The 22130-nt window shown below is 44.6% G+C and overlaps 1 protein-coding gene across 1 annotated transcript in view; it reads left to right on the top strand.

Moving 5' to 3' along the window:
- The window catches only part of LOC137351760 (receptor-type tyrosine-protein phosphatase delta-like), a 583992-nt gene that overhangs the window by 410193 nt on the left and 151669 nt on the right, over window positions 1-22130 (top strand). The window contains exons 16-19 of the mRNA XM_068016566.1: window positions 275-862; window positions 1619-1719; window positions 7955-8214; window positions 21391-21481. Of these exons, the coding sequence (XP_067872667.1) occupies window positions 275-862; window positions 1619-1719; window positions 7955-8214; window positions 21391-21481 (1040 nt within the window). The remainder of the gene's footprint in view (window positions 1-274; window positions 863-1618; window positions 1720-7954; window positions 8215-21390; window positions 21482-22130) is intronic.

Genomic DNA, 22130 nt, shown 5'->3' on the forward strand with positions numbered 1-22130 from the left:
ATGCTCTCAGCAGCCTTGTCACTTTAATGCACATCTGCAATCACTTTGCAGATGGAGCACTATAGCTCCCATCTCAGGTAGAATACCAACCTAAGTTATTGCCTTCCGGAGAATAAAATAACTGTAAAAAAGGATAAAATAACATTTAAAAAAGGATAAAATGTTTGTCTAGAATCTCCATTCTGATTTGCTGGAAATTAAATGTTAATGCTTTATTAATCTCATGGCATTTGGATAAATTACTCACGGATACTCCATGTGTTTTCTATTTCAGTTCCTGACAGACCCACTCTGTCGGCCCGTCTGACTCAGGAGAGCACGGTCGTGATACAATGGCAGCCTCCCTCTGCAACATTTGGTCAACTCCTAGGTTATCGACTTCAGTTTGGGCGTACAGATGTCCGGCCCCTGTCAACGCTGGAGTTCTCTGACCACGAATATCAGTATGTGGCCCACAGCATGCACAAAGGTGCCACATACATGTTCAAACTGGCAGCCCGAAACAGTGCTGGCATCGGGGAAGAGGCTGTCACGCAGCTTACTCTACCTGAAGATGTGCCAAAAGGCTACCCGCAGATCCTTGACTTGGCGAATATCACCACCTCATCTGTTCAGTTTGGCTGGCTGCCCCCTGTCTTAGCAGAAAGAAATGGCATCATCACAACGTACACTGTGTCCTGTAGACAGGCAGGTGCTCAGAGCAATCCCATTGAAGTGTCCACCACATCCTCCCAGACTAGCCTCACATTGAACAACCTTAAACCGGACACCAGTTATGACATTAAAATCAGGGCACAGACCAGTAAAGGCCCTGGTCCTTACAGTCCTGCTGTTCAGTATCGGACCATGCCATTGGATCAAGGTAGGGGTTATCTATTATGTTGTCATCCCGGGTGGCGGTGGGGCAGTTTTGGGCTTGGTACACTCTCTTCTACTTGCAGTCAACTGCGTCAAATCCCAAGGTAAAATATGTCAGGTCTGCTGAGAGCAAGCTATTGGTAGCTTCAGAATGCTTCATTGCTCATGCAGGTAAGGTCATCATTTGGGGACAGCAGGTCATACCCAGTAGAGATGGTCCTCAATGGGCTGTACGCTCCATGCTACAAACATAAACACACAGGTAGGAATGACTGCTGTTATGTATTTCTGACTTGTAACAAGAAGCAGTTAGTTCAGATATGGTAGCAGACAGATAGGCCACTGGCCAAGGAGGCCTGGTGGTCACGTGGACATCTGGTATTGCTTCAGTGCCCAATTTACCAGATGAAGCATTGACCAGCTGAGCAGATCCAGCAGACTAGCAGTACAGTGTTGGTTGGGGCAGGAAAATGTTGGTGACCACAAAATTGCAACCTATTGGATGTTGGGTATATGGTGGCACTTCTGTAGCCCAAGTTATGGTGTCATGAAATGAGGCACAACATAACAAATGGAATATTACATTGAATATGTACAAAAAAAGATCAAAATTTCTGAGAGGTTGAGAAATTCTTTAAAGTGCCCTGTTTCAGTACTTGTGTGTTCACAGTCTACCATGTTTAAGGGCACCCTTACAGAAAGCCAATGCCTATTTACATTGTTGTAGGACATTTTTCTTTTAATTTGCCTTTTTTTTCAGCAGTTTTCCCTAAAAATTTCCGAGTAAAACTTGCAATGAAGACCTCAGTGCTGCTTAGTTGGGAGATTCCAGAACATTACAACTCTCCAATTCCGTATAAGGTAAATCTGTATTTGTAACAAGTTATCCGTATTCTGTTGACATCAGCTTTTCTCTCAACAACATAATCCCAAGGAGCACCTTGCTCAAGGATCACTCCCAGGCATAGTGCTCTGCACAGTGATGGGAGGTGAGCCTGTGCCTAAATGGTGGAAGCAGAATCACACCAAAGTCTAGCTCTTTAAGCCCTACCCTAACTCTTAGTGGGAATGGTTCCATTGGTCCTGACTGTAAATGGGTACAGCTCCATTGGCCTTGACTCTTAATGGGTACATTTCTATTAGCCTTGCCTCTCAATGAGTATGTTTACATTAACCCCGACGCTTAACGGGTACGGTTCCATTGTCCCTGACTCTTATTGGGTATTGTTACATAGACCTTGACTCTTATAACTCCCTAGTTTAGTTAGTAAAATTGTCCCTGTACCTCAGTTCAGCTATATGTTTAATTTTAATGTGAATACTTTATGTTGATATGGGCTAGGGGACTCATTGAAATTTCCAGATTCAGTAATTCTTTTAAAGCAACTTACAAATATCTACAAAACCTTTCCATTTCCAGCGACATTCACTCCTGTTTTAAATTAAGACTGGATTTCAAACATTTAGTTAATGCAAAAAATCTGACAGAATTTTCATTGAGGTTAAGGATTGGTACAATCCAAAGCAATGGATGTTTCAGTAGAGATGAAAGAGAGGGGTGGTGGGGGGAGGGAATAACCAGACTTGGCAAAATGCAGGAACTAATGCAGTTATCAACGCTGGCATTTTCTTAGTATATGGAGCAGACAGTATTGTGGGATGAGTGCAATGTTGGCATACAAGATCACTTCCACAATTCTTCAGCTGGGAAGCTCTTGATATCAGTCCTCTGTAGTGTCAAGGGATTGGAGTCAGCTATGCCCCAAATAGCCTACCATTGCTCACTCTAAAGGCTCACACATGAACAACAGCTGCCCAGATGAGGTGCCAGTGGGTGACTGATGACTGTACCTGGAACAGTACCCCAGCAGGGAGTTGGAACCCTCAGGAGAGGAGAGAAGTCTAAGGAGGTTGGTGGTTGAACCTGTATGTGAAATGTCTCAGGATGGAGACATATGACTTGAGAGAAGAGTACAGAACAAGGGACACCAAATTAGTTTGAGTAATTAGCCATGAAATAAGATAACCACCAGAAAGCGACTATAGATGTCAGAAAATAGATGTCCTGATAGACGATAGTCTGTGGAGACAGTTGGAGGGATATCAGCAGACTCGGTCAAAATATCAAGGGCAACATAAGTAATATTCCATTAATGCTGCAGATGAGAAACATCACAGTGTAGGATTATTATAAAGCTGTGAAGTTGTCGTCTGCTTTAGGGACACTGGTAAAATCAGCACTTGTTTTGTCTTGGTTCGTGGTTACACATACACCTGAAATTTGAAAATTGTTTTGTGCCTGGGGATCTATTCCCCAGCCTGGAGCAGCTTGTTTCCAAACAGTTGTTATCATCTGCAAGCTCAGGGAAACATGATTGCTCTCAAGATTGGATCGGCAAGGGTTGTTTTCCTTGGAACAGAGGAGGCTGAGGGGTGACTTAATTGAGGTGTACAAAATTATGAGGGGCCTAGATAGAGTAGACAGAAAGGATCTGTTTCCCCTGGCGGAGAGGTCAGTTACCGGGGGGAACAGAGTTAAGGTGATTGGTAGAAGGATTAGAGCGGACATGAGGAAAAACCTTTTCACCCAGAGGATGGTGGGGGTCTGGAATTCACTGCCAGGAACGGTGGTGGAGGCAGAGACCCCCAACTCATTTACAAGGGACCTGGACATGCACCTGAAGTGCTATAACCTGCAAGGCTACGGACCATCTGCTGGAAGGTAGGATTAGATTGGGCGGCTAGATTTTTCAGCCGGTGCAGACACAAAGGGCTGAATGGCCTCCTTCTGTGCTGTAATTTTTCTATGGTGCTAAGTCATGTCTTTAAAAAAGTGACGATGAAGCATTTCAAAAATCTGACAGCTCCCTCACTGACGGCGTTGACTCACGCTGAGGTCCAGCTTAACCCTGAGGGCACCAGCATCCTCCAGTATGAATCCTATTTGTCATTCTTTATGTGTGAGTTTAGAAATTGGACAACAGCACGCTATTCAACTACAGGAGCATCGCCACCAAGCCCAAACCTGCCCTCATCCTTTTACGGTGTCCTACTTTTCGTCTGGGATTGCTGGCTTATGGCACAGGATTGAGAACTCTGGCTGAGACCAGCTAATTCAGCACAGGCCAGATTGAGCTCCGGACTGTCCTGGCATGTGTGATCTAGCTACACACTGAATTTATCAATCAGTGGAAGTGGTTTTTAACATTAGTTTACTGTCAGGTCCTGTAAGAAGCAAAATACCAAAAAGACCAATTGCTTTTCCAATTAACAGTAACAAAAAAATTGTGAAAAATAATATTCAAATAAGACAAGAAAATCTTGAATTTATACTGCATCACTGCTCAGAAACAGAATTACTTTGAAGTTCCCACTAATTGTAAGATGGCCATGGATTCAGGATCAATTAAAATTTTCATGGCTGAGATCAATTTTTGTCCAGCAAGTGTATCAAGGACAAGGAAGTGGAGTTAAATACAGAGCCGCCATGATCTAATTGAGTGGCGGATGAGGCTCAAAGAGCTGAATGGCCTACTCCTGTTCCTGTTTTTCACAATAGCCATCTCCACCCACAAGATGAATAATTGGTTATTCTGTTTTTGGTGGTGTTCGTCAAGGCTGGATCGTTGGCCAGGACAACAGGAGAGCTCCCTGTTCTTCTTTGAAATGCTGCTATAGGATCCTTAATATCCACTGTAAAGGCCGGCTCAGGTCTGCAAATGAAACCTGACCCCGACAGAACCACATCCAACCCGAGCCCAACCCGGTCCAAGTCCTTTCATTTTTTCCCATGCCGGACCCGACCATCAGTTAACCTAGCTTCCGTTTTTCACTTTGTTGCTTACTTGCACAAGCTTAAAAAAACTGTAACTAAGCAACCTTTCAAGTCCAAAAAGTACATTAACATTGAAGCCACTTACCAGAGGTGGTGATAGAGTATGTCCGAGTGCGACCTGACCCGACACATGTCGTCGGGTCCCATCGGGTTCGGGTCGGATAGTCATGCTCTAATCCACTGCAACAAGCAAATAGAGCCTGTTTAATATTTCAACTGAGAGCAGCACCTGTGAAGTGCAGCACTCCTTAGTGTTGCAATAAAGTGTCAGCTTGGATTAGGTGCTCGAGCCCTGGAGAGGGGCTTGAACCCACAAGCTTCTGATTCAGAGGTGAGCTGACACTTGACTGAACTGCTGTTTCTTAAATTGAGCCCCTGTTGCTCTGCAACCCCATCATTGTACTTCCTTATGATGATTTGCGTGCTTTTTGAATCAATTTCACAACTTTCTCTTGAAGGGTGGGATATTTTGCAGGTTGGCCCATTCTTGGGCTCAGTGCTGTTGGATCTGTATCAAAAATGTTGGCCTAAGCAATTAAACAACTGTTTCAGTTCCAGCAGGTACTAAGATTCAATCCCAGCAGATTCTTGGTTCACACCCAACAGGCTCCAAATTTAGTTCTAATTTCATTCCAACATATCTCACTTTCAATTCTCTAACTGTTCCAAGTCAGCTGGTTTCAGCCAGGACAACATCTGCAATTAGCCTCAATGCTACTGAGCTTAGGAAAGATAAATTAAGGAGTCACTAATACTGATTGTGGTTCCTGTTCCTGATGATGATACCACCTATGCTGCAACATGCACACTCATGGATAGTGGGTGGAGACAGGATGGACATGATGGTGATGCCACTGTCACACGCTATCTGTACTCACTTGAGAATGGACTGTTTAGCGATGTACTTTAAGGATGTTGGCGCTTATGCAAATGCACCTTGGATGAGCTGGGAGCATGGTGGAAAACTGAGCATAAATTACAGCGTTAAAACGAAGGCATTTTTGCCAGCGCAGACATCCCTCCGACATATTTTATTGCAGAAAGCAAGTCTAAAATGTATGAAGTTGACTGTGGGGATCTGTATATCTTGATTTGATCTCTTTACAGTTTTGAAAACTCTCCTTCAGAGGAGAAACCTTCACTATTTTACGAAGAGAATCCATCTGACTGAATGGGACCCTTGTACTTACGTCCACTGAGTAACTGTCATCTGCTTTCAAATACAATCTTGTAATGTCCTTCTGTCAGTCATGTGATGTTGAATACAAGAAATAGAGCAGGAGTAGGTCATGCTGCCCCTCGAGCCTGCAAGGCTATTCAATGGGATCATGGCAATCTTCTATCTCGAATCCACTTTCCTGCTCTATCCTGTCTCCCTTGATTCCCTTAGGGTCCAAAAAACTAATGATCTCATATTTGAATTAACTCATTGACTGAACTTCCACAGCTCTGTGAGGCAGAGAATGCCCGATTCACAACCCTCTGAGTAAACAAAAATCTCACCTCAGTCCTAAATAACCAGTCCCTTATCCTGAGACCATAAACCCTAGTTCTAGACTTTCCAGCCAGGGAAAAGGCCTCTCAGCATCGACACTGTCAAGTCCTCTAGAAATATTTATAAATTTCAATGAGGTCACTCCTCATTTTTCTAAAGTCCAGAGAATATAGACCCATTCCATTGAATCTCTCTTCGTAGGCAGCCCTCTCATACCAGGAATCAATATAGTGAACTTTGGTGGCACCCCGCTAAGGCAAGTATATCCTTCCTTTGATAATGGAAAAGCAGAATATTTTTAAAAGGTTGGAGACTCGTAAATATTGGTATTCAGAGGGATTTGGGTGTTTTGTCCATGAATCACAGGATGTTAACATACAGGTACATCAAGCAATGAGGAAGTTGAAGATAGGTTACCTGTACACAGTACTCCCGGTGCGGTCTCACCAAAGCCCTGTATAATTGCAGCAATAGTATTTCCTTACCATTATACTCCAACCCCCTTGCAATAAGGACTAACATACCATTATTCTTCCTAATTGCTCACTGTATCTGCATGTTGACTTTCTGTGATTCCTGGGCAACGACACCCAAATCTCTCTGAATCCCAATATTTGTTAGTCTCTCACCTTTTAAAAAATATTCGGCTTTTACAATCTTCGTATCAAAGTGGATAATTTCACATTTTCCTACACTAAACTCCATCTGCCACCTTCTTGCCCTCTCAAAAAAAACTGTCTATATCCATTTGCAGCCTCTTTGTGTCCTCCTCACAGCTTGCATTCCCACTGATTACATTACATTACACTGATCCTTGCGCCATCCCACTGGGTACAACCTGCTATTCCAAAAATTATCCGTTTATCCCCAGCAGCAAGCAACAGCTTGGGATGGTGCCTCGTATCCCATTAAAAAAAAAGTACTTGCATTTATATAGCATTCAAGCATGTCTCAGAAATACTACGTACAATGAAACGTAGTGCCTGCTGTTATGCAGGAAAAGGAAGTAACCATTTTGTACATGACTACTAATGAGCTGAATGACCAGTTAATTTGTTTTTGGTGCTGTTGGTTTGAGGTAGAAGTATCGGCTAGCTTAAGTGGGAGAAGCTCGATGTTCTTCTTTCCATAATGCCACAGGCTCTATTGGGGGTAAATTTTCAGCTTCACTTTAACAACATGGAGTCTCACCCAGCAAGAACACATGTTTGAAATAGGGGCAGACACTGCCTACTGTTTCCTGACCATTTAAGTAATAAATCGTGGGCAACACACACCTGAAGCTCTGATGAGCACTCTCTGTGGATGAGGTTCCCTGTGCAGAGTGAAAAATCAGAACATTATCCTGTTAAAATCTGTCTGAACCATGGGACTTTCAGCATCACATACAAATTCGGCAGCTCTGACAGTGCAGCACTCCCTCAGTGCTGCACTGGAGTGTCAGCTTGGATTATGTACTTAAGTTTCTAGAGTGGGGCTTGAACCTCAGGTGAGTGCTACCAACTGTAGCGTAATTCCAAAAGTGGCAACTGACATCACTGCAAACACACTCAAATTGTAGTAAGTGTGTAAATCAGATGTTTGGGAGTGAGTTTAAAGGCTATGGCATTTTCCTTTGATTAATTACTTCTCGCAATTTCACTCCTTTTGTAAGGATTTGGTGTGGGTACAGGTCTACACCATACTCCCTGTCCAGTATTTTGGGTTTTAAAAGCACCACCTTCTCAGCTCTTGTTTTTCCTCCTTGTTCCCATCTCTGTGTTTAGATCCAGTATAAAAATGGTCAGTTCGTTGTCGAGGTGGATGGGCGAGCCACCAAGAAACTGATCACCAACCTGGAACCGGACAAGGAATACTCTTTCGTGCTGACAAACCGTGGCAACACGGTGGGAGGCCTGCAACAAACGGTGTCAGCTCGCACAGCCCCTGCCATCCTGGGCAGCAAACCATATCTCATCAAGAAGGTGGAACCCGATGGGACCCTGATTGTCCGGATGCCTGAGGTGGCAACGTTGACCCAAGTCATGTAAGACACCATCTAACGTAAAATGTTCAAACTATGTCACTCTCATCTGTTTTGCCAGAGGGCTTGGGATTAAGGGCTCTCTTGCAAGGCTTAATTAAATAGTTTTAATTTTATACAGCCTTAGTGTATTTTTGTTTGCTGTCCCTCTCTTTGTCTCTGCTTGGACACCTCACATCCCATCCAAACCCTGTCCTCGGCCAACTATGCAAGTGCACTTTGCAGCCATTGGATAGCAATCAGGAGCAGAAACTTGCTGGTTCATAGTCCGTCCACACACCACCTACCACCAGGGGAGCCAAGGCCAAGACAGGTGGCAGATAGAATTTAATACTGACAAGTGTGAGGTGATGCATTTTGGCAGAGGAATAGGGAGAGGTGATACATACTTAATGCCACAGTTCTAAAGAGTGTGCAGGAACAGAGGGACCTAGGGGTGCATGTGCATCTTTGAAGGTGGCAGGACATATTGAGAGAGTGGTTAGTAAAGCATTTGGGATCTTAGGCTTCATAAATAGAGACATTGAGTACAAAAGCAGGGAAGTTATGCTGAACCATTATAAAGCTCTGGTTAGGACCTAACTGGAGTATTGCCTCCAGTTCTGGTCACCATACTTCAGGAAGGATGTGAGGGTCCTTGAGAGGGTGCAGAGGAGATTTACCAGAATGGTTCCAGGGATGAGGAATTCTAGTTAGAAGGTTAAGTTGAAAAAATTGGTGGTGTTAACATTTGGTGGTGTTTGTCATTTGTATAAACGACATAGAAGACTATGTGGGGGGTAGGATCAGTAAGTTCGCGGATGACACAAAGATTGGCCGAGTGGTTAACAGTGAGGTTGAGTGTCTTGGGTTACAGGAAGATATAGACGTGATGGTCAAATGGGCAGAAAAGTGGCAGATGGAATTTAACCCTGAAAAATGTGAGGTGATGCACTTTGGAAGGGGTAATGTGACATGGAAGTATTCAATGAATGGCCTGACACTGGGAAGTTCCGAGGAACAAAGGGACCTTGGCGTGTTTGTCCATAGATCTCTGAAGGCAGAAGGGCAGGTTAATAGGGTGGTGAAAAAGGCACTTGGGACACTTGCCTTTTTCAATCGAGGCATAGATTACAAAAGCAGGGAGATCATGTTGGAGTTGTACAGAACTTTGGTAAGGCCACAGCTGGAGTACTGTGTTCAATTCTGGTCGCCACATTATAGGACGGATGTGATGTGATGGGATGGAACATTTAAGCTATGAAGAGAGGTTGGATAGGCTTGGGTTGTTTTCGCTGGAGCAGAGAAGACTGATCGAGGTGTACAAAATTATGAGGGGCATGGACAGGGTGGATAGGGAGCAGCTGTTCCCCTTAGTTGAAGGGTCAGTTACGAGGGGACACAAGTTTAAGGTGAGGGGCAGGAGGTTTAAGGGGGATTTGAGGAAGAACCTTTTTACCCAGAGGATGGTGACGGGCTGGAATGCACTGCCTGGGAGGGTGGTAGAGGCGGGTTGCCTCACGTCCTTTAAAAAGTACCTGGATGAGCACGTGGCACGTCATAACATTCAAGGCTATGGGTCAAGTGCTGGCAAATGGGATTAGGTAGACAGGTTGGGTATCTTTAATGTATCGGTGCAGACTCAATGGGCCGAAGGGCCTCTTCTGCACTGTATTATTCTGTGATAGGACAAAAGAGATTGAGAGGAGATTTAATAGAGATGTATGGGATTATGATAGGCTCAGATAAGTTAGACAAGGAAAAACGTTTCCCATTACCATGACTAAGGGACACAGATTGAAGGTTTTGGGCAAACGATGCAGGGGGAATATGAGGAAGAACTTTTTTACGCGGTGGTGGTAACACTTCCCACAAGGATGGTGGAAGCAGAGACAATCAATGACTTCAAAAGAAAATTCGACATTTAAGAAGGACAGGAAAAAAGGAAAAAGAGGTGGGGGTGTTGCGCGGATAATAAGGGATGAGATCAGTACATTAGTAAGGGAGGATCTTAGATCGGAAGAACAAAATATGGAATCTGTTTGGGTGGAGCTCAAACAGCAAGGGGCAGCAAACATTGGTGGAAGTTGTTTATAGGCCACCAAACAGTAGTGGTAGTGTGGGGCATGGTATTAGGAGATTAGAGAAGCATGTAGGATGGGTAATACAGTAATTATGCGTGACATCAATCTGCATGTAGACTGGGTAAACCTAATGAGCACTAATGTTGTGGAAAATGAGTTTCTGGACTGTGTTAGGGATGGTTTTCCAGAGCAGTATGCTGAGGAACCGACTAGAGAACAGGCTATTTTAGATCTAATATTATGTAATGAGAAAGGCTACTAATCTTGTTGTAAAATAACCTTTCGGGATGAGTGACCATAATATGATAGAATTTTACATTATCTTTGAAAGTGAGGTAGTCAATCTGAAGCCAGGGTGTTAAGTGAACAAAGGAAATTATGAAGGTATGAGGGGCAAATAGACTGAGGTGGATTGGGAAAATACATTAAAAGGTTGACAGTGCATAGACAATGGATAGTCTTTAAAGAAATATTACATAGTTCACAGCAACTATACATTCCTTCAAGGCACAAAAACCCCAAAAGTAAAGGCAGTCAACCGTGGGTAACAAAGGAAGCTAAAGATTGTATAAGATTAAAAGAAAAGGCCTGTAAAGTTGCCAGAAATAGTAGTAAACCTGAAGATTGGGAAGATTTAGAATACAGTAAAGGAGGACCAAGAAACTGATAATGAAAGGGAGAATAGAATCTGAATGTAAACTAGCAAAAAACATAAAAACAGACTGTTAAAGCTTCTACAGGTACTTGAAAAGGAAATGTTTGGCGAAGACAAATGTGGGTCCATTACAGGCAGAGTCAGGTGAATTTATAATGGGGAATAGAAAAATGGCAGAGAAGCTAAATGTCATAAAGGCCCCCCACCTACCAAGAATGAGGCACACATTATTTTGCCACATGAACATTAAAAACTTTAAAATGTTGCTGGGAAGAAAAGAGGGCCTATCACAAGGAATTGCCAGACCCCTCGCCAGAAAGACCTTTTTTGCTTGCTAGCAGAGAGTATTGGAACAAAGGACCAGTAAATAAGGCCAGTAAGACTAAGAGGAAGAGCAGGCGGGGAGATGTTGCTGTGCACAGCGGGACTGGTGGTCTGAAGTGCATTTGTTTCAATGCGAGAAGTATAACAGGTAAGGCAGATGAACTTAGAGCTTGGATTAGTACTTGGAACTATGATGTTGTTGCTATTACAGAGACTTGGTTGAGGGAATGACAGGATTGGCAGCTAAATGTTCCGGGATTTAGAAGCTTCAGGTGGGATAGAGGGGGATGTAAAAGGGGTGGGGGAGTTGCATTACTGGATAAGGAAAATATCACATCTGTACTGCGGGAGGACACGTCGGAGGGGTCATGCAGCGAGGCAATATGGGTAGAGCTCAAGAATAGGAAGGGTGCAGTCACGATGTTGGGGGTTTACTACAGGCCTCTCAACAGCCAGCGAGAGGTAGGAAGCAGATATGTGGACAGATTTTGGGAAGATGTGAAAGCAACAGGGTTGTAGTGGTGGGTGATTTTAACTTCCCCTCTATTGACTGGGACTCACTTAGTGATAGGGGCTTGGATGGGGCAGAATTTGTAAGGAGCATCCAGGAAGGCTTCTTGAAACAATATGTAGATAGTCCAGCAAGGGAAGGGGCTGTACTAGACCTGGTATTGGGGAATGAGCCCGACCAGGTGGTCAAAGTCTCAGTAGGGGAGCATTTCGGGAACAGTGACCATAATTCCATAAGTTTTAAGGTACTTGTGGATAAGGATAAGAGTAATCCTCGAGTGAATGTGCTAAATTAGGGGAAGGCTAATTATAACAATATTAGGCAGGAACTGAAGAATTTAGATTGGGGGTGGCTGTTTGAGGGTAAATCAACATCTGACATGTGGGAGTCCTTCAAACGTCTGTTGATTAGAATCCAGGACCGGCATCTTCCTGTGAGGGAGAAGGATAAGTTTGGCAAGTTTCGGGAACCTTGGATAACGAGGGATATTGTGAGCCTCGTCAAAAAGAAAAAGGAAGCATTCGTAAGGGCGAGAAGGCTGGGAACAGACGAAGCCCTTGAGGAATATAAAGAAAGTAGGAAGGAACTTAAACAAGGAGTCAGGATGGCTAAAAGGGGTCACGAGAAGTCATTGGCAAACAGGATTAGCATGAATCCCAAGGCTTTTTATATGTATATAAAGAGCAAGAGGGTAGCCAGGGAAAGGGTTGGCCCACTCAAGGACAGAGGAGGGAATCTATGCGTGGAGCCAGAGGAAATGGGCGAGGTACTAAATGAGTACTTTGCATCAGTATTCACCAAAGAGAAGGACTTGGTGGATGATGAGTCGAGGGACGGGAGTGTAGATAGCCTGGGTCATGTCGCTATCAAAAAGGAGGAGGTGTTGGATGTCTTGCAAAGCATTAAGGTAGATAAGTCCCCAGGGCCTGTTGGGATCTACCCCAGAATACTGAGGGAGGCAAGGGAGGAAATTGCTGGGACCTTGACAGAAATCTTTGTATCCTCATTGGCTACAGGTGAGGTCCCAGAGGACTAGAGAATAGCCAATGTTGTTCCCTTGTTTAAGAAGGGTAGCAAGGATAATCCAGGAAATTATAGGTCGGTGAGCCTTACGTCAGTGGTAGGGAAGTTATTAGAGAGGATTCTTCGGGACAGGATTTACTCCCATTTGAAAACAAGTGAACTTATTAGCGAGAGGCAGCATGGTTTTGTGAAGGGGAGGTCGTGTCTCTAATTTGATTGAGTTTTTTGAGGAAGTGATGAAGATGATTGATGAAGGAAGGGCAGTGGATGTTATCTATATGGACTTTAGTAAAGCCTTTGACAAGATCCCTCATGGCAGACTGGTACAAAAGTTGAAGTCACACGGGATCAGAGGTGAGCTGGCAAGATGGATACAGAACTGGCTCGGTCATAGAAGACAGAGGGTAGCAGTGGAAGGGTGCTTTTCTGAATGGAGGGCTGTGACTAGTGGTGTTCCGCAGGGATCAGTGCTGGGACGTTTGCTATTTGTAGTATATATAAATGATTTGGAGGAAAATGTAGCTGGTCTGATTAGTAAGTTTGCGGACGACACAAAGGTTGGTGGAGTTGCAGAAAGTGATGAGGATTGTCAGACGGTACAGCAGGATATAGATCGGTCGGAGACTTGGGCAGAGAAATGGCAGATGGAGTTTAATCCGGACAAATGTGAGGTAATGTATTTTGGAAGATCTAATGCAGGTGGGAAGTATACAGTAAATGGCAGAACCCTTAGGAGTATTGACAGGCAGAGAGATCTGGTCGTACAGGTCCACAGGTCACTGAAAGTGGCAACGCAGGTGGATAAGGTAGTCAAGAAGGCATACGGCATGCTTGCCTTCATCGGTCGGGGCATAGAATATAAAAATTGGCAAGTCATGCTGCAGCTGTAAAGAATCTTAGTTCGGCCACACTTAGAATATTGCGTGCAATTCTGGTCGCCACACTACCAGAAGGACGTGGAGGCTTTGGAGAGGGTACAGAAGAGGTTTACCAGGATGTTGCCTGGTCTGGAGGGTATTGGCTATGAGGAGAGGCTGGATAAACTCGGATTGTTTTCACTGAACGACGGAGGTGGAAGGGCGACATGATAGAGGTTTATAAAGTTATAAGCGGCATGGACAGAGTGGATAGTCAGAAGCTTTTTCCCAGGGTGGAAGAGTCAGTACTAGGGGACATCGGTTTAAGGTGCGAGGGGCAAAGTTTAGAGGGGATGTGCGAGGCAAGTTCTTTGCATAGAGGGTGGTGAGTGCCTGGAACTTGCTGCCAGGGGATGTGGTGGAAGCAGGTACGTTAGCGACGTTTAAGAGGCATCTTGACAAATACATGAATAGGATGGGAATAGAGGGATACGGAACCCGGAAGCGCAGAAGGTTTTAGTTTAGACAGGCATCAAGATCAGCGCAGGCTTGGAGGGCCGAATGGCCTGTTCCTGTGCTGTACTGTTCTTTGTTCTTTGTACAATCAAGGACTACAGCGAGCTCGAAGCACAGTAAAAACCCCTCTTCAGATATTGCCTCAAACTGCTGTATTTTTCTTCTCTTTTCTGTCCCTATTTGCATGTGTGTATCGCAAATGCATGCTAGTGGGGGGCATGGCGTGTATTCGTAGGTGTTAAGCGAATTACAGTTTAAGTTTTAATAAATTTCACTTTTCCTCTTTAAACCTAAGAAAACCTGGTCTGCTCATTTCTATGCCTTATAATTGGAAAGCAGTGAACAAGGATTCACCAAGGGGGAGCTCAAAACACAGTGTGTTTAAAATCAAACCCTATTACAATAAGACCAGGTGAAGACAGTAAAAGAACCCTAGACACCTTTCTCAACTGGTCGTAACAGAAATTTGGCTGCTAGTGTCTGGAATTTTACCCACAGACAAATGAGAGAAATTGGAAGTGGGAAGCCAAATTGTTCCCAATCAATTTTAAAAAAAACAAGATTAATACAGGTTTTCTTGTGCTTGTGTGTGATTGAATACTAACATGTCTGCAACTGAAGCGAGTCGCTCTCCAAGCCAGGGTGAAGTAACTTGGGATAAGTTAAAAGCACTGTCTATGGAGGAGTTGAGAAAAATGGCTGAGCACTGTGGGAATACTGTACGTGGCAAGGCTAGGAAGTGGCCAACCATTTTTCCCTTGAATCTGAAGAAGCGGAAGCAGTGTGAGAAGCAGAGTCCAACAGGGTATTGTTGGCAAAGATACAATTGGAACAAAGGAAACATGAATTTGAGGAAAGAGAGAGGGAGAAAGACAGATCCTTCCATAAGGAACAGGAAGAGAAAGAACGGCAGAAGAGAGAGAGAGAGAGAAAGACAGGAGAAGGAATGAGAGAGAGAGAGAAAGAATATTCCGGAAAGAATGAGCAGAAAGAGAGTTGAAGCAGCTTGAGATAACTAGGGGACGACAGAATAACCCCAGTGACAGCATAGCCATATGGAAGAGCAGAATTCGGGGCTGGGTACAAAATTGCTAAAACTAGCTCAATTAATTCCAAAATTCAATGAGGGAAGAGTAGAAGTGTTTTTTTGTGTCTTTTGAGAAACTGGCAAGGCAGCTAAAATGGCCAGCTGAGACCTGGTCTCACTCATTGCAAAGCACACTAACTGGAAAAGCCCATAACGTTTATTCCTTGTTGCCAGATGAGAGTTCATCAAATTATGTACTGACCAAAAATGCTATCCTCGGGGCATATGAATTAGTACCCGAAGCCTATCGCCAAAAGTTTAGAATCCTCAAAAAACAAGCCAATCAAACATCTGGAGTTTGAACGAAGTAAGCAGCTGGCTTTTGATCAGTGGCTGAGAGTTCTTAAAATACAGATCAGTTATGAGACTCTCGGAGAAGTAATTCTGTTAAAGGAATTTAAAAACTCTTTCCCACTCTCAATACAGACCCATGTAGAGGAGCGGCAGGTTCAGAGAGCCCAGCAAGTGTCCATTTTGGCCGATTTATAGGTCGGTTTCCTGGGGAGAATTTTTCCTAATCACCCCCACAAATCCAAAAAGGACAAAGGGTGGGAAGGTGATCTCCCTCCAAGCAGTCCTGGAAGAGAAAGGAAAGCAGGAGACAGAGGGGTCCGCCTCCAGCCAAAAAGGAAGGTGCTGTGAGCAAGAGTGAGACCTGGAGACCTGTGCGCTTCCATTGTAATAAAACAGGGCATTTAAAAGCTGACTGCTGGAAACTAAAGGGGAAACCAGTAAACTTAATCAGGGCACATTCGCTCAGTGAAGACGGGACCCTGATGGAATGCACAGCAGAACAAGCTGTGACTTTAACTACAGTAACAGTGCAACCCAGGAAGCTTACTACGGTCAGTGCAGGAAAATTTAATAGAATTCCTGAAGTTATCAGGGTTATCAGGGAAAGTAACCTCATACCCCTCGAGTGGGGCAAGCAAGCCCATAGTGATTCTCAGGGACACGGGCCACTTGATCCTTTTCACTGGGAAAAGGCCTAACCTTTCCCCCAGAGAGTGCAGTGAACACCAGAATGGTGGTGAAGGGTATTGGAGGACAGTGTATGCCTGTGCCTGTACACCAGGTGCACTTGGAGTGCGACCTAGTTTCGAGACCGATGACTCTAGGGATTGTCCCTAGTTTGCCTATGGACGGGTTGACCTGCTCCTAGGTAATGTTCTGGTGGGGTTAAAGGTTGTAGATGCCTCCAGTAATGAAAGAAAGACTGCAGGAGATCAAAGAGACAGGGCAGTGGCAGGAGATGATCCCCTGCAGTTTCCCTGAATGTGTAATGGATCAGGCCATGATCAAACCAGCTCCCCCAGAGGAGAATGAATTAGCAATGCAGGCAGATGACCATGAGGTCTGCCTGTCCGAGACTTTCCTTGGAATGTTAGGAGACCCAGGGAATCAATTAAATGGATTTTCCCTAGCTGAGGCTCAGTGAGCCGACCCAGTATTGTGAGAGTTGTGAGACAGGCTGCCCAGTCTGAAAGTAAAGCAGAGGGAGTCCCTGACTGCTACTGTTTAAAGAATGAAGTACTGATGAGGAAATGGAGTTCTCCTCACAGACCTGAGGGCAAGGAGTGGACAGTAGTTCACCAATTAGTGGTGCCACAGAGGTACCGGGGAGAAATATTAAGAATGGCCCACGAGACTTACAATGGCTGTACATGCTGATATACGAAATACCAAAGCCCGCGTAAGACAACAGTTTGGCCAAACTCCACAAAGATGTGGTGGAGTACTGCAGGAGTTGCCACATTTGCCAGGTTGAGGGGAAACCCCAGCCTACAGTGAAACCTGCACCCCTAAGTCCTGTACCGGTGTTTGGAGGACCCTCCAGCAGAGGGCTGGTGAACTGTAAGGGACCCCCGCCGAGAGGTAAAGGGGACAGGCAGGCACATGGTGGCAAAAGTTTAGAGAGGAGGGGAAAAAGTGGCCAAGAGGGCAGGTTAAAGTAAGTCCGGGAGGAATTCCGGATGAAAACCCCTACTGTCCGGGCAACCAACCCCGAAAAATGTGAAAAGTTAGACCCCACAACCTCCTATGTAAATGCAGACACAAGAAGCACCCCACCAGAGTAGAGGTGTGCAAAGGAAACCTGACGCGAGCCCGAATTCTGGACCTGGAAGTCCGACCCCACCCGACCGAACCCGACACATGTCGGGACCCATCGGGGTCGGGTTGGGTGGCAGGCCTTTACATCAGTACATGGGGACCCCAACGGGATCCGACGGCATGGGTCGGGTCGAGTCCGGCTTCCGGGTCCAGCATTCGGACTTGGGTCAAGTTTCCTTTGCACACCTCTACACCAGAGTTGCTAACAGCATTTGCAGGAACCTGCAGAGACAAAGTGAGACCTCTAGGGGGCACAGAAACCATGAGGGTGATGCCTCACCTAGTTGAAGTGTCACAGGAAAGTGCAGTCAATCCTGCATAAATACCTGCAGGTAGGAGTGCCCTAGAGAACAGAGGGGACATTAACAAAGAATCCTCCCCTGAAGTCAAAGTCTTTGCATGACTCAGAGAGTTCAGGATAGACCCGCCTACTACGAACTCTCCTGAGGAAAAAAAGGGAAATTAAAGCAGCACTGGCACCCAGAAAAGATAATTTTTAATAAGCATTAAGATTGATGAATGAATGGAAGTGGATGAGAGAAATGCATGATTTGTCTTTCTGTATCATATTTCTCTCTCAAACATTGTAAAGAAATGCACATTTCATTCCCCTGGGTGTGGAAGTGTCATGCAGGCCCCCACCTGCCAAGACTGAGGCACACACTATTTTGCCACATGAACATTAAAAACTTTTAAAATGTTGCTGGGAAGAAAAGAGGACCTATCACAAGGAATTGCTAGGCCCCTAGCGGGAAAGACCTTTTTTGCATGCTAGCATAGAATATTGGAACAAAGGACCCAATCTCTGCTTCTCCAATACACAGAAGACCTGGTCAGAACAGTTTTGTCACATGACTAATTGGCTGTTTGAATTTGAACTTGCCACGGTGTTTGAAACTCAAAGCTCTTTGCTCCTGGACTGAAAAGACCTCCCTCCTATCTGCTGTCAACTCTTTCTCATGGAACTGAAGATCCATTGAAGATAAATGAACCCCAAGAGAAAATTCTCCGACAGTGAACAAGGTTTAAGAAGAATACTGGGCCCCAACAAAAAGCAAGACTACCTACAATCAAGGACTACAGTGAGCTCGAAGCACAGTAAAAAAAAAAAACCCTCTTCAGAGATTGCCTCAAACCTCTCTATTTTTCTTCTCTTTTCTGTCCACAGATTTGCATGTGTGTATCGCGTACGCACACTGTGTGTGGCGGGGGGGGGGGGGGGGCGGCGTGTATCCGTAGGCGTTAAGCGAATTACAGTTTAAGTTTTAATAAATTTCACTTTTCTTCTTTAAACCTAAGAAAACCTGGTGTGCTCATTTCTTTGCCTTGTAATTGGAAAGCAGTGAACAAGGATTCACCAAGGGGAAGCTCAAAACACTGTGTGTTTAAAAATCAAACCCTGCTACAGTAAGACCAGGTGAAGACAGTAAAAGATCCCTAGGCACCTTTCTCACCTGGTCGTAACATAAATAATTACTTTGTGTCTGTCTTCACTGAGGAAGATGCAAGAAATCTCCCAGAATTAGAAATCCAAGGGACGAGGGAGAATGAAGAATTGGAGGAAATTAGTATTAGAAGGTTGTACTGGAGAAATTAATGGGCTGTAGGTTGTTAAGTCCCCAGGATCAAATATTCTACATCCCAGAGTGTTGACAGGTAGCTATGGAAATAGTGGATGCATTGGTGATCATCTCCCAAAATTCTATAGAATCTGGAATGGTTCCTGCAGATTGGATGGTAGCAAATGCCACCCCACTATTTCAGAGGGAGGGTGAGAGAAAACAGGGAACTACAGACCTGTTAGCCTAACATCAGTAGTAGGGAAAATGTCACAATCTATTCCAAAGATTTCTTTTAGATTTTAGATTTAGAGATACAGCACTGAAACAGGCCCTTCGGCCCACCGAGTCTGTGCTGACCATTAACCACCCATTTATACTAATCCTACACTAATCCCATATTCCTACCACATCCTCACCTGTCCCTATATTTCCCTACCACCTACCTATACTAGTGGCAATTTATAATGGCCAATTCACCTATCAACCTGCAAGTCTTTTGGCTGTGGGAGGAAACCGGGTCACCCGGAGGAAACCCACACAGACACAGGGAGAACTTGCAAACTCCACACAGGCAGGTACCCAGAATTGAACCCGGGTCGCTGGAGCTGTGAGGCTGCGGTGCTAACCACAAAGGATGTGATAAATGGACTCTTAGATAATAATGATCTGATTGGGCATTGTCAATGTGGATTTATGAATGGGAACTCATTTTTGACAAACATGTTGGAGTTTTTTGAGGATGTTACTAACAGAATTGATAAAGGGGAGTTGGTGGACATAGTATACTTGGATTTTCAGAAGGCTTTTGATAAAATGCCCGATGGAAGGTTGGTTAGCAAAATTAAAGCACGTAGGATAGGAGGTAATATACTGGCATGGATTAAGGATTGGTTAACAGGCAGAAAACAGAGTAGGAATAAACGGGTCATTCTCATGTTGGCAGGCTCTGACTAGTGGGGTGCTGCAAGGATCAGTACTTGGGGCCCCAGCTGTTCACAATATATATCAATGATTTGGATGTGGGGACCAAATGTAATATTTCCAAGTTCGCAAATGAAACAAAACTAGGTGAGAATGTGTGTTGTGAGGAAGGTGCAAAGCGGCTTCAAGGGGATTTGGAAAGACTGGTGAGTGGGCAAGAGCGTGGCAGATGGAACATAATGTGGAAAAATGTGAGGTTATCCACTATGGTAGGAGGCACAGATGTGCAGAGTATTTCTTAAATGCTAAGAGATTAGAATCTGTAGATATACAAAGAGACCTGGGTGCCCTGGTCAATAAGTCACTGAAAGCTAGCATGCAGGTGCAGCAAGCAATTAGGAAGGCTAATGGTATGTTAGCCTTTATCACAAGAAGATTTGAGTACAGGAGTAGTGAAGTCTTGCTTCAATTGTTTGGAACCTTGGTTAGACCGCACCTGGAGTACTGTGTGCAGTTTTGGTCCCCTTACCTTAGGAAGGATATTATTGCCATTGAGGGAGTGCAACAAAGGTTCACCAGACTTGTTCCCAGGATGGCGGGACTGTCCTATGAAGAAAGATTGGTGAAACTGGGCTTGTATTCTCTAGAGTTTCAAAGAATGAGAGGTGATCTAATTGAAACCTACAAAATACTTAAAGGGATAGACAGGGTAGATGCAGCTAAGATGTTTCCCCTAGTTGGGAAGTCTAGGACAGGGGAAACAATTTCAAAATAAGGGGGAAGCCACTTAGGACCGAGATGAGGAAAAATTTCTTTACTCAGAGGGTTGTGAATCTTTGGAATTCTCTACCCCAGAGGGCTGTGGAAGCTCAGTCATTGATTATGTTTAAAGTAGAGATTGACAGATTTCTAAATACCAGTGACATAAAGGGATATGGGGGTAGTGTGGAAAACGGGCATTGAAGTGAATGATCAGCCATGATCGTACTGAATGGCTGAGCAGGCTCGATGGGCTGAATGGCCTACTCCTGCTCCTATGTTCCTAAATTGGATGCCCACTTGAAAGGAATAAACTTGCAGGGCTACGGGGATTGAGCGGGGGAGTGGGACTAATTGGATAGCTCCGTGGAGAGCCTGCATGGTTTCGACGGGCTGAATGGCCTCCTTTTGTGCTGTAAATGACTCTGATTAATTTTAATAGCCCAGTTGCTATCCAATTAAGATCAGCTAACTGAATACAGCTTCACCATCAAACCTGGACTTTCCTGGTCTTTAGTGCTGGGTACTGCAGTACATTTATCATTGGGCCATTGAGCAGCCCTATCTTTCATACATTATCTATTTGTGGTATTCCAACAAAAACCATAGAGCATGGGGAGGGTGAGATTTTCATACTCTTGAGGCACGTACACTTCAATCCAATATGTTGTGTTTTAATGTCTTTTGCAACAAGATAAATCTGATTGTAAGCTGCCTTCCTGTGCTGTGTGCCATTTGTCATCTTGGTTTTTTGAGTTGTGAGGTGTATGCTTTCATTATGTGTTTCAGAGCGTATTACATTATCGTGGTTCCATGGAAAAAATCTCGTGGCAAGTTTATCAACACCTGGCACAGCCCTGACGAAATGGATCTAGAAGAGGTATGTAGGCAAACTCTTCCCTCCTAGTCCCTCATGTGTTTAGTGTAGCAAGCAGCCCTGCACCTCCAGAGGCCAGGCAGCAAGTACTCTGAGTCTTCCTTCCACTCTCCATCAGTTTTCTTCCCCCACCGCAACCCAGCTCCCCAACCATCTGGAAGGTTCCCATCATATGGCATTACCAAAGTGGGTTTTCTATCTGTGTGCATCCATCAACTCACCCATGGAGGTCATCACAACTGACCCAACGCGATCCTCTCACCCAGGCTCTTTCCAGTACATTACTAGGGAGCCTGAACCTTGGCTGAATTCCTGCTGTCAGACTCTGTAGATATGAAGCCAGTTGTAGCACACTACTGCAACCCCAGCTAACTCAGCACAAGCTACAGATGATATCAGAGGCTCCCCTGGCCTGTATGACTTAGTACCACAATGGATGGTGCACTTACCCACTGAGTCATGAGGAGAGCTGGAGCAGGGAAGTCAGAAGCAAATGAAGAGATTCCATCAATGTGGGGCCATGTTTGGCTGAGTGTGAAACAGGATTCTTCACTTGTTCCAACATATAATTGTTGTGTGAGAGGCTGCATAACTGTCCAAACATGTTTTCCCAGCATCCTGCTGCTTAAATGCTGCTACCCTGGAACTAATC

This window comes from Heterodontus francisci, chromosome 36 (assembly GCF_036365525.1).
Source record: "Heterodontus francisci isolate sHetFra1 chromosome 36, sHetFra1.hap1, whole genome shotgun sequence".
NCBI lineage: Eukaryota > Metazoa > Chordata > Chondrichthyes > Heterodontiformes > Heterodontidae > Heterodontus > Heterodontus francisci.